The sequence below is a fragment of the Mustela nivalis genome (assembly GCF_964662115.1).
Source record: "Mustela nivalis genome assembly, chromosome: 1".
Classification (NCBI taxonomy): Eukaryota; Metazoa; Chordata; class Mammalia; order Carnivora; family Mustelidae; genus Mustela; species Mustela nivalis.
In genome coordinates, this window is record NC_139020.1 from 71,388,287 (window position 1) to 71,401,981 (window position 13,695).

Here is a 13,695-nt window from a genome sequence, read left to right on the forward strand (position 1 = left end):
TGGTCCAGAAGACAGCAAAGGGTGTCAGAAGCCGAGATTCACCTCCTGTCTAAGTAAGTGCATGGAAGGGAGCAGCGGGGAAGGCTGTAGCATGGCCTGTGATGCTGAAGCTCCACAAAGAGGTCCTATTTCCCGAAGCAACCCAGGCTCTGGGCCTGCGGCTCTACAGACTGGGAATCTGGTCTCTTTCTATAATCAAAAAGCAATGCCACACAGCTGTGTAGGGTGGGGACTGACACTTCCTGACAAATGTGAACAGTCCACCAGTGGCTGTTTTTTGAAAATGTCACTCCTGCAGAATGGAAAAAGACCCGAGAGAGGGAGTCAGGTGGAGACAATGCTCTCCCTTGGAAAACCCAAAGAACTGGATCCCAGACACCGTGCAGAGCAGGAAGGAGCTCCTATTAAAGAAAGCAAGGTTTACTATATATGACAAAAAAGGTGAGAGTTAATACTTGCTAAGCTGTTAATATGTTTTAGGCACTGTTGTAACTACTTCACATGTATTAAATCTTGTTAACTAAGTATCAACCTCATGTGGTAGGGACTATTATCATTATTATCCTTAACTTACAGTGGAAAAAACAGAGGCACAGGAGGATAAGTAACTTGCTAAAGAATCAATAGTATCAATATGTGACAGAGTCAGAATTAAAACTCAAGCATTCTTACTGCGGGGGCACCTTTAATTAAATTATGCGAATACTGCCTTTAGATCAGAGGCTAGGAGCATCCAAAATAGGACTCTGTGGATGGTCTTGAAACTATAGACTAGAAGAGCAATTATAGCTGGCAGCTGTTTTTATAAGGTGTTAAGTTTTGCGTGCACACACACACGCGTGCGTGCACACACACACACACACACACACACACCTCCTATAGGATGTCATGGTACAGAAAACATGGCTCAGCAGGTAGAAAGTTGGCTTTGGAAAGAGAAAGCAGTCACCAGCATATAGGTAAAGCAGTGGTCTGGGATCAGCCAATGCTGAGGAAACCAGCCACTACCAGGAAGGGATATTCCCCAAGACTTCCAGAAGTTGTCTGGGATGAGAAATAAAGACAGACAGCACTTCTTTTAAGGCAAATTGGACGGAGGGTCAGATTCCAGTGATTTGGGTATTAAAGGTAAGAGTGGCTTTTGATGCTCATGAAGTCTGGGACATTTTGGTTACTGGTTACATTTTGGTTATCAAAATCCCACTCAGGAGCATATGAATTGTGGAACCCTTTCTTCTAATACTGTCTGAGAACAAAGATATGAAATAAATCAAACATTTGTCTATTTGGAAAACACAGTACCTGGTCCATTTCAAGGACCAGCTACTGTGTTTGATGCTTTACACAGAAAGATGTAGAAAGATATGTCTGAGGACATTCAGTTCTGCAGAAAACACACAGATTTTTTTTTTTTTTAAGTGAATGGTTATCATGCGGCAAGTAACTCGTGGGATCAGAGGTAGATTCATAATGTGTGAAGAGATTAGAGAGGAAAGGAAGGGTGCCCAACCCAGGAAGAGGAGGATGTTAGTGCTAACACGTTAGACCCAGCCAGTGCCTCCACAACAGGCAAAGGTTTTACAGGGAGAGCAGGTGCTCAGTATTGCAAGGGGCAAGGCTACATACTGAGATTTAGCAGACAGGCCAGAAAGGAAGATGGGGAGGGACTGAAGATTACTCTGTGCAAAGAGTAAACTGTATGCCAGTAAAATAGAAAGTGAAGCAACTGGACTTACATTTAGACCCTTCATGAATGAGGTTCAATTAGGCAAGTTAATTACAGGAATAGAGATGGAAGGCAAGTTAATCTGTAATGTAAGAAGTAGTAAGGGGAGCAATAAGAAGGAATATTAAAGAGATGGTCCTGTCTCAGTAACAGACTGGATATGAGGAGAAATTCTCAAGTTCTGAGATAGATCCCTGAAACCTCCAGAGGAGGGAAATAGTAGAGGGTATGTGTATGGTGCAACAGGCCAAAGTTGAATTGCAGACCAATGAATTTGACGTCCAGGGCCCTTCTGGGAGAAGTGGTCTATAGGCAGTTGGAAATGCAAGTTCAGAGCACAGGAAATTGATATGGGTGAGTGCTGATAGATCCTTAAATGGTTAAAAGTAGTAAGTGATCTTACAAAGATCACTCAGGAGAGTGCTTGAAAGGTTAGATAAGTGAATAGGTGGGACAGGGAGATAAGGCAGGGCAGGGGAGTGACCCAACCGTGGGGAATACCAGTTCCTGAGGACAGAGGACATACAGGTCTTGATAGAGACTGAGAGTCAGGAGAGACTAAAGGAAACATAACAGTAACTAGAAACAATGTCAAATTAGAGCTACATGAGAAAAAACAAAGACAAAAAGCCCTAATGTCTTTAGAACAAATGGAAGAAATTCCATGTTTCAGTTCGTCATGAAGAATATACTTCAGTTCCTTTAAGAACTGTGTTTAAGAGCACCCAAATTAGACTGGAAATCAGATATCCCTGCCCCCTTTTTCTGAATAACTAAAAACAATGCAACTAAAAGTCATATAAATAATCTTAAGAACACTGTTTTATCACTTCAGTGAGTTGCTTAATTCTTAAAATATTAGCCACGTGATTTTAAACATAAAAGTACCTCATATAATAAAAATTGGGGATCATAAATTAGAAAATTATTTAGATTATGGGGCTATTCAGTATAGATTATATTTCTAAGAAAAATTATATATATGTTTATGTAATCAAAGGATTTCAATTTCCTTCTTGTGCATTACAGCGCCACAACTGGCATCAATCATCATAAATAAATATATAGTTCAGCCACTAGGTGGCGATCATAGTGAATTTTTTGTTAAAGGTATTTCTAACGGAAAATTCAGTTCTATGCTCTGCACCATGATGTTTTTCAACTTATATAATCATTTGATTTGAATGATACATCCTATGCTCTTGCTAATTTTTTTGAAACGAGAGGAATAGACACTTTCCCAGACAAACAGAATATGACTTATAACCAATGTTACTTAGAAACCTCTGTTCTAGGGGCACCTGGGTGGCTCAGTTGGTTAAGCTAAGCGGCTGCCTCTGGCTCAGGTCATGATTCCAGAGTCCTGGGATTGAGCCCCATACTGGGCTCCCTGCTCAGTGGAGAGCCTGCTTCCCCCCCCCCCACCTCTGCCTGCTGCTCTGCTTACTTGTGTGTGTGCACACGCTCTCTCTCTCTCAAATAAATAAATAAAATCTTTTAAAAAAAATTTCTGTTCTAATGGAATCTAGATTCTTGTATATAGAGTGATCCATGAATATAAGATAGATTATGTGGATCATGTTGACAGTCACTGAAGTAAATTTAGAGAAATGGTCAAATACAGTGTGATTATAATTTAGGACTGTTTAGACCTTGGATTTAGCAGGAGTTGAGCCAATAATGAGGACCAGAAATGCATATGTATGGGAAAAGGGAGAAAGGAAGCCCTGCTGTTTTCAGAAAACACTGCAAAGGCAGAGGTTAACTGAGTTCTGCGGATCTTATGTGTAGAGGCAAAACAACATTTTTACCATTATCTTGTGAGTACCGGGGCTTTTTCTCCTCTTTCACAGACTAACTCAATGGTTTCCACCTCTAAATATACACTTAACTATCTATTTAGAGAAATGTTGCTACACCTTATCTATCATTTTCTAGGCCACTAAAATGTATTTGCATACAACCCTGGTTATTTCCTTCCTTACTTCAAAAGTCAGTGTATTTCTAATTTTTAAAATTTTACACATTGCCTACTTTTCAAATTTTCACTACCTTTATGAGTATCCATTTCACTGCATCACCACCAGTAGTGCATTCAGACTTATAAAAATATTTGTATAACTCCTTAATCAGCACTCAAGACCATTCACCTCCATTTCTCCCTTGAATGTCTCTTACCAGATTTTCATGACCTTGGGCTTTTTCTTCTTCTTCTTCTTTTTTTTTTTTTTTTTTAGTTTAAATTCAATTAATAAACAGATAGTGTATTATTAGTTTCAGAGGTAGAGGTCAGTGATTCATCAGTCTTATATATTACCCATTGCTCAAAACATCACGTGCCCCCACAATGTCCATCAGTGAGTTACCCCTCATTCCCCCACTAAACCTGTGGTTTTGTGTATACAACTCCTTCTGCCAGGGGTGAGGGGTTGTTGGAGGGAAGGGGGTGGGGGGTGGGGTGCTTGAGGGGTAGAGAAGGAAAAAAATGAAACAAGATGGGATTGGGAGGGAGACAAACCATAGGAGACTCTTAATCTCAGGAAACCAGCTGAGGGTTGCTGGGAAGTGGGGGAGAGGGATAGGGTGGTTGGGTGATGGACAGTGGGGAGGGTATGTGCTATGGTGAGTGCTGTGAAGTGTGTAAGCCTGATGATTCACAGACCTGTACCCCTGGGACAAATAATACATTATATGTTAATAAAAATAATAAAAAAAAAAATACAGTTCCTTCTGCCAGAAAGAAGTCCCTTCCTCCTTTTCTTTGAGTGAGAAACTCCTTATCAAGCCAGAAAAATCTCACTTCCTCAGTTATATCTTCTCGCAAATCCCTGGTGGAGTCACTTACTGTCATCTTGGCCCTACAACATTCTCTTCATATTTTCATTATAGTGAAGAGAATGCCATCAGTGTTTGTTTAACTTCCTTCCTCAGTAGCCTACAAATATCTTCTAATGGATTTCTAGTAAATTACTTGGCATCCTGGAGGCATTCAGTATTTATTTACTAAATCATTCAATTACACAACTTTTTTTTTTTAAAGATTTATTTATTTATTTGACAGAGAGAGATTACAAGTAGGCAGAGAGGCAGGCAGAGAGAGAGAGGAGGAAGCAGGCTCCCTGCTGAGCAGAGAGCCCGATGCGGGACTCGATCCCAGGACCCTGAGATCATGACCTGGGCCGAAGGCAGCGGCTTAACCCACTGAGCCACCCAGGTGCCCGTCAATTACACTAACTTTTTTTTTTTTTTTTAAGATTTTTTTTTTATTTATTTATCAGAGAGAGAGGGGGAGAGAGCGAGCACAGGCAGACAGAATGGCAGGCAGAGGCAGAGGGAGAAGCAGGCTCCCTACTGAGCAAGGAGCCCGATGTGGGACTCGATCCCAGGATGCTGGGATCATGACCTGAGCCGAAGGCAGCTGCTTAACCAACTGAGCCACCCAGGCGTCCCCAATTACACTAACTTTTAAAAGCAATCTTAACTATTAGCATGGTTTTCTGGAGAGAAGAAATAATCTTTCTGATTATTCAACCCACCTGGTATAAAATGGGAATTGTAGTCAGGAGGAGCATCAGGCCTTGGATCAGGAGATTTGATCTGATTCTCCGTTTCATCTGTAGGTTGTTCCGGGGCTGTGGGGACCACACCTTGGGGGGATAGGTAAAGGGACATAATTCACAATGGAAGTGATAATGTGATAAGAGAATATATTCATTTTTTTTCTTATCAAGGAATATAAATAATATGAAATACACATATTTTTAAAAGATACATAATTCATCATGTATATAGGCTAATTATATTAACCTATTAATATATATTGATGAATTTTCAGGCTGAATATAGGTTTAAAAAAACTAAGAAATTATTTATATTGTGCTATGATCAAAGCAATACACTTTCATGCTAGTGGTTCAGATGACTTCCTGCTGATTCCTACCTACATAAACTCCTGGCACATTCGCAAAAATTATTTTCCCCACTATATAATATGGAGAACACAGTCATATGTAGAGTGAATCTTACTTTTTCCCTAATCCTTTTCGGAAAATGACTGTCTTTAAATAAATTCAAAACATCACACGATAAATATGTAATGGCATAAAACACAGTGGTACCAGGGCACCTGGGTGGTTCAGTCATTAAGCATCTGCCTTCAGCTCAGGTCATGATCCCAGAGTCCTGGGATCAAGCCCCACATCAGACTCCCTGCTCAGTGGGAAGCCTGCTTCTCCTTCTCCGTCTCCCACTCCTCCTGCTTATGTCCCCCTCTCTCTGAGTCTCTGTCAAATAAATAAATAAAATATTTAAAACAAACAAACAAAGAAAAACACAGTGGTGCCACATAGAACTCAGTTAGAGGCAGTTTAATCCACCTCTCCAGTGAAAGGGATCTCGGTCACTGTAATGGCTGCAAGAAAGGGACTGAACTCAATTTCCATGATGCTATCTCGTCCCCTTGTTGAGATCAGAGACATGTCTCCATGTACTCACTATAAGAAAAAATTCTGATTCTCTTAACTGATTTTTATCTCTGAAAAACACAGATCCCACAAATGTGGTGTTTCTTTCCTATCATCTCTTGCACTGCTTGAAAATGCAAGACCTGACTCTGAGCCCTTCTCTCAGTGAGCAGGCTGTCATCACAGGCTTCTTACTACTCCTGTCCCTCTTTGCAGACTTACTTTCTTACTTTTTCCTTTACTTAATTCTCCTCACATACTTTAGAGAACTTTTAGTACGTATGTGCCAACATAATTCCCTCTTAATCCTTTTCCATTAAAGATAGAAATGTTCATATATATAAATATATGCATATATGGTTTCTCCAAATGCTAAACAATAAAAAATAACTTCAAAAGGATATAAAACTCCAATTTTTACAGAAAATATCACAAAATTCATAAATAAAGCCTACTGAAATTTATTCATAAAATCTTACCTGACATTTTGGAGAATTCCACCTAGTCCTGAAAAATAAAACATTTTAATACCTTAGATAGATATATATGGTTACTATTATTACTTAGTGATACATGTAAGATTCTGTAATCTTTTTAGCTGCTAGTTGCCTTTCATTCATTCCTTCATTATGTCAATAAATACTTACTGAGCACTTATTAGGTATCAGGCACCAACACAGATGTTGAAAATACAGTAATAAACCAGAAAAACAGGTGCCCATCAAGCTGGAGATTTTAATTTAGAGGTATGAGATTAAAAACACATTAATAAATATTTAAGATTGAATCTACATTCTACAGTTATAAAGAAAACAAAGTGAAAAGATGAGGAAAGACATGGATGGGGTCCCAGGAGGCTCAGGGAAAGCCTCTCTGGGGCGTAAACTTTGAGCTGTTTGAACGAGGAGAGGAGGCCTATACTACAGATGCAGGAAGGGAGTTCTAGGAAAATAGGCAACATGTGCAAAGGCCCTGAGATGGCACTGAGCTTGGGATGCTCAAGGGTGAGGAAGACGTCAGATGTGACTGGGACCCAGGGAGCGAAGAGAAGAGAGTGAAGAGATGGAGACAAGGTGATCATACCTGAAGACTGAGGCAAAATGTTTGGGATTTGCTGTAACTGCAGCTGGGCAGTCTTCGGAGGACTTGAATCAGTGGGGAGATGAGAGCTGATTTATACTTTCTCTTGAGGGAGCACAAGTGGAAGTACACAGTGAAGATGGGATGGCAGCCGTAATCCCAGTGAGACGGAAGCTGGCTTAGACCAAGGAGGTCACCCTGGAGAGGTACAGGTGTGGTCAGGAGCAGAAGCTACAGGAGCTGCTGATGGACCAAGAGAAAGAGAGGAGTCAAGGATGAGGGTCGGGTTTTCAGGCCAGTGTACTGGAGTTGATGATAGTGCTGGAGAGGAAGATGGTGGGGAAATGGTAGGGACGGGGGAGGGTGGGAATCAAAAGCTCAAAATAGGCATGTTTTGTTTAAGAAGAGGCCAGAAGAAGTATATTTTATTTTATTTAAATAGACAGAATATATATATGTAAACATTATGAGTGTAACTCAAGAGAAGTAAACCAGAGGTTGAGATGAGATTTGAAACAAGGCGTGGGGGAGAGATTTCATGATTTCATTCAAGACTGAAAAAAAGTTATCATCAAGAAAGGAATTTTAGGATTTCTGAGTTCTGGATGATAACAATGAGCAACATCAACTAAGGCTATAATTTAGTAAATGCTTATCTAATGTCAGGCAACAGGTTGAATACTTTCCATACCTTAAATTACATGATTTCTCTCATATATAAATAGCCAACCTTGCTAAAATCAAGTAATTCTAAATTCAAAGTTTCTTTCAGACTTTCTTTCCACTGTGTCATCCTGCTTATCAGATTACAAAATAGGGTCGCTTGTGGAGTCTGAGCTGAGTAGAAAGTCACCAATACAGATGAGGCGTGTCAAAGAAACTTCAGATTACCATATAAGATAGTAGTCAATATGGATACTGAGTTGACTCAATGACCACCACCACGATATAAGCCAGTATGTAGATTTCCAACTAAAATGACTGTCTTGCCAAGCACCGATCAGTACCCCACCAGTCCCGCAACATTTCCACTCATTTCTGGAACTAGAGCTAGTTGTACAAGTCCTATGTGTCTTAAAGGTTAAAAAAGTATTCTGGAGTGAAGAGTGCTCCTGGGTGGCTTGGATGGTTAACCCTCTGCCTTGGGTTGAGGTCATGATCTCCAGGTTTGAGATGGAGCCCATGACAGGCTCCCTGCTCAGTGGGGAGTCTGCTTCTCCCTCTCCCTCTGCTTGTGCTCTCTCTGTCTCTTTCTCTCTGAAATGAATAAATAAAATCTTGAAAAACAAATAAAGTATTCTGGGGCACATCAGAAAGTCGGATCAAACTGCAAGTCAATCAAAGGAGTACAAGGAATGGATCCTACACTTTCAATGATGGTAATCTCTGGTGTTTAGAAATGAAGGTTTCTAGAACCTTAAATCCTGGACACTCTTAGGAATACACCCTCAAGTGACTCTTGTACATGTCTACAGAAGATACACTGACACACTGTTCATATTAAAAGACTCCAGGAAACAAACTGGGGGTTACAGAAAGGAGGGGGATGAGGAAGGGTTGGGGTAAATGGGTGATGCGTATTAAGAAGGGCACATGTTGTGATGAGTACTGGGTGTTACACGCCACTAATGAATCGTTGAACACCACAGAAAAAACTTAGGATGTATTATATACTGGCTAACTGAACATAATTAAAAACATTTTAAAAGATTTTAAAAAAAGAAACTAAAAATATTCCCAATGTCCATCAATGGTACATTGAACAAGTAAATTCTGGTACATACCTATGATGCAAGTGAATACCATAGTGAAAACAAATTATAGCCATGCACATCAAGAGAGATGAAACTCAAAATTACAACACTAAACAAAAACGTTACATAAGGCAGGATAATTTCCAGCTGGTACAAGCATGAATGTTGTAACTTAATCCTCCCTTAACATCCAATAGATTGTTTTCAGATTTCCCAATCACTCAGCAAGGACAGAAAGTGCCATAGGTCTAAAAGGGACTGGGTTTTGGCTTTACGACAGATGGTATTCAGATTCGAAAACTGAACTGAGTCTCCACAACAAGTTAGCATGGTATGGTTCCAAGAGCTCTTAATTTCAAAAAGTCTTCTGCATTTTTAGGGCTTAAGCTGCATACAGGGGAATCTAAGCTAACTGGAACCTAATAAAGAGGGAAAGGAGACATGGGCTGGAGAGGATGAGGCTGGTGAAGCTGTGGTCTGCTGCTTTGCAAGGCAGCCCCGACACCATAAATGGCATTCCACAGCAAGAGAGCATTTACATGGGATGCCCCTGGCTGCTTCCAACCCTGCAGCTGTGCTGTATCTCGCTCTTCAATTCCACTCCTGTAAACAGTGATGTGCTAGCAAAGTTCAGTGAAACCAGACTCTAGAGCCACACCATGGATATTTGAAACTTCAATCACAAAACTGAGAATGGTCAGTTTTTTGGAGTTTGAGTATTTACTGGAATGTGTCCTGGCCTCTTGGCAAGGGGACTTTTGGACATGTGATAATCTTGAAATTCTCTAGGCAGAAGTCTTGGGGATCTGCATATGCAAACTAAAACCTTGGACTTTGCATGTTTCCAGTGCCTTCCACAGTGAGAGGACAGAAAAGAAAGCAGGAGGTCACTGTACAATTCCTCTGCTTCTGACCAAGGGCAAGAAAAACAGCTAGGTCCTGTAAAGTCCTAGTCCGTCTACCACAACTGGCCATTTGGGTTTAACATGGAACTGCTAGGAGATGATATCCTTTGTACAGAAGGTAAAATACTTGGAGGAGGGCAGACTTGGTGGCTGGCAGGTGATGTATGCCAGCACACTTCAGGTAGTATGAACAGTGGCTCAGATACACGAATCCCAGGTATCCCTAAAGGCTGTGTGACATGAGAGTGACTGTTCTGCTACTGGGTTATCTGCTGTGTCATGGGCAGCATAATACACATTCTGGATCATGACAGACCACAGGACAACATACTTTACATACTTCACAGAACTGTTGTAAAGATTGACATGGTACATTCAGATAGCACTTTCATTTTTTAAAATTTTAATTTAATTTTATTTTAAAGAATTTATTTTATTTATTTGACAGAAAGGGAGAGCACAAGCAGGCAGAGAGGCAGGCAGAGGCAGAGGGAAAAGCAGACTCACTGCTTCTCTTTGAGCAGAGAGCCCCAAGTGGGGCTTGATCCCAAGACTCTGGGATCATGACCTGAGCCCAAAGGCAGATGCTTAACTGACTGAGCCACCCAGGTGTCCCCAACGCCCCACTGCACTTTTAAAACAGTGCCTGGCACACAGCAAAACCTGAACAAGCACACTCTATTACTATAATTTCACCAGGTAAAATAAACCAGCTGGTAAAGAGACCAAGAATAAATGTCTGTCTTCAAGTGTCGCATAAAAAAGAGCTGTTTGCCGTTCAGCCATTTAACAGGCATCACCAAGCATCCCTGTGAAGACTTCATCCTGGGTTTTAAGCTGACATCAATAACTCCTCACTGTCTACCAGCAGTGAGTATTGTTCTAGCAGACATGATTTTAGAAGTGCTGTTGGTAATGAGTTTCAAACTGGAAAGAAATAGGAGAAAGAAAATGGAGGCATTGCTGGAGGGCTTTTTCCTATTCATAGCTAAATGAAAGACACATGAGTTAGAGCACTTCTTACATGTCTACAGGATTTGCTTTTAGATTTTAGTAGGAGTGATATTAATTATGTTATTCAGATGAATGGATTTATCTAGTAATGGACTTTAAAAATTGCAGACAATTATAGCTACATTAAAGATACCTCCTAAAAATTACAATATTCATTACCTCTCCAAGATATAAATATTGAGGTTATTTTTTAAGTTATTCTGCATTATGAAATACTGAGTATTTATATTAGTGTACCACTTCATGGCATATTTTCAAATGAGATAATATATAGGTAATATTACATTTGGTTTATTTGAAAGCCTTGATGAAACTCTTAATAAATGTAAATGTTGGTATTTTTCAAGCACACTTTATAAACCTCTTATTTCACAAGAATCCATGCTAGGTAAATATAAGTTAATGTGCTAATAGTCCTAGGATTGTATACATGCCTTGCTTAAAAAATATTTATTAGGTAGGATTTTATTAGTCTCTCATGTATTAATCATTTCTTCCATTTTCATAGGAAGCGATGGCTACTCAATTTCAGTGGTTACATGTAACTCAGTGTTACTGTATATGGAAGATTTTGTCTAGCCTTTGTCCCAGGCTCTGGGGAGAAACTTCTGAACCCTTGGAATTTTCCAAGTGATGTGAGTGCCTTTATTAATCATGGTGGGCCCTTGGATCACCCCTCAATTTATGCTAAGGAGATGTCACAGGTTGGGGGCTGATCACGCCAAAAGATCACCATGTGAACTAAGAAGGTGATATTTTGGGGCACCTGGGTAGCTCAGTGGGTTGGGCCTCTGCCTTCGCCCAGGTCATGAACTCAGGGTCCTGGGATCAAGCCCCACATTGGGCTCTCTGCGCAGCAGGGAGCTTGCTTCCCCTACCTCTCTGCCTGCCTCTCTGCCTACTTGTGATCTCTGTCAAATATATAAATAAAATCTTAAAAAAAAAAAAAAAAAGGGTGATATTTTGAGCTATGTTATATTTTACTTATCTCTTAACCTCTGGGGAGATGAGAGTGGCTGGAGACTTAGTTCAACAACTTGGTTAACAAGTCAAGTAACCATGCCTATGTAGTGAAACCCCAATAAAAACTCTGGCCAATGAAGCTTGAGTGAGCTTCTGGATGGTCAACACATCAGTATGTTGGGAAGGGAAGCTTTCTGACTCCACAGAAAAGAGGCATGAAAGTTTCAAATATGAAATCCTACCAGATCTTACCCAACATGTCTCTTTTCTTGACTGGTCCTGATTTTAACATAATAAAACCTGCACTGTAAATGTAGTACTTAGAATTCTTTGAGTCATTCTAGTGAATGATCAAATCTGAGAGCATGATGAGAACCCCCACATTTGTAGCCAGTTGCTCAGAAGTGTGGGTGACCTGGGGATCCCTGAAACTTATGGCTGGTATCTTCAGTGGTGGCAGTCTTACTGGGGAATGAATCTTTAAACTTGTGGAGTCTGTGCTAATTTTGGGTGGTTAGTGCTTAGATTTTTGAAAGAGTTGCTAAACTATTACAAATAGAGGTACAGATATATATTTCTCATCACAACACTAAAACATCGTCATTTGTAAAACATCGGTGAGTATAAAGAAATGAACATAACTCTTAAACCAACTTCCAAAAATAACTATTCTTAAAATATTGGTGTCCTGTGAGTGTATATGTATGCATGACTTGTATATGTGTGAATGCATGGGGGGTTTTATAATAAATATTAGAAATACTGTGAACTAACAAATGTATGTGTTTAAATGCACGGTACCAAAGACTATCTTCATTTATTCAAACTATTGTTCACACCTTTCTAGTACTGTGACTAATATTATAAAATTTCCATTTACATAAAGGTTGGTACACACACCTTATAATTAAATAATTTAAGAAGGATTTGTGTTCTATAGGTGAATGTTTTTACAACTTAGGGAACAGTCTGCCGAATTATTTTCTTTCTAGCAAGGCTCCTTCAGTTTTAAACCCAAATCATGGGAGTGACCATCTCAGTGTTAATACATATTACCTCCCTTTAAACTTGGCCAATTTGCTAAGTGAAAAATTTCTTTTGTATTACCATGCTATTAAACACAATTCTTAATTCAATAAATATTAAAAATACTGTGTTTCCTCAAAGAGAAATTTTAACTGATATGGTGCCTTACAGATCTTAGAGAATCACTCATGTGAAAATATTACAAAATAGCAGGTACTCACACCTGTATGGAAGGAACTTTTATTTATGCATTCAAAAGGATTGTTGATTCTTCTTTTTTTAAGTGACCCTTTAAATATCTCTTGGTAATTAAAACATAAAACTTTTATTCACTTCTTTGAATGAGGCAAAACAAAGACAAATGGAAATTTGAAGGATGCCGAGAGAAAGAGCCCCCAAAATTGAAGGTTTAAAGGCAACAGGTGCATTGTGTTTCTATTTCACTTGCTTATGGATTCTGGATTGAATATTAAAATAGCTCTATCCTTCTGAAAGAAAATCCAAATTAACACATATGTTCAGGGGTTGCCTCTGGGAAATCACTGCTGGTGAACAAACTAATTCAAACCAGATTTGACTGGACCATCCAAAAATATGGCTGCTAAGTCTCCCTAAATCTTACACATTTAGAGTTTAATTATATTTTTTGCAGTAAATTCACTAAACTTATTATGTGTTCCTTTGCTATTTTTTTTTTTACCTTTTTAAATCTCCCATTAATGGATGAAAAAGGCTGGGATGTCCAAGAACTGATTATTATTTTT

General features: G+C 39.5%; 1 protein-coding gene across 7 annotated transcripts in view; it reads right to left on the reverse strand.

The window, feature by feature from the left end:
* Positions 1-13,695, reverse strand: part of PLSCR4 (phospholipid scramblase 4) — a 46,185-nt gene that overhangs the window by 15,378 nt on the left and 17,112 nt on the right. For 4 of the 7 annotated variants that reach the window (XM_082713276.1, XM_082713275.1, XM_082713272.1 and 1 more), the window contains 3 exons: positions 7,273-7,512; positions 6,669-6,696; positions 5,263-5,373 (listed from right to left, as the gene is read on the reverse strand). In XM_082713276.1, coding sequence (XP_082569402.1) covers positions 5,263-5,373; positions 6,669-6,675 — 118 coding nt within the window. In that variant the 5' untranslated portion in view covers positions 6,676-6,696; positions 7,273-7,512. The remainder of the gene's footprint in view (positions 1-5,262; positions 5,374-6,668; positions 6,697-7,272; positions 7,513-13,695) is intronic. The other 3 variants (XM_082713278.1, XM_082713274.1, XM_082713277.1) reach the window with 1 other exon arrangement.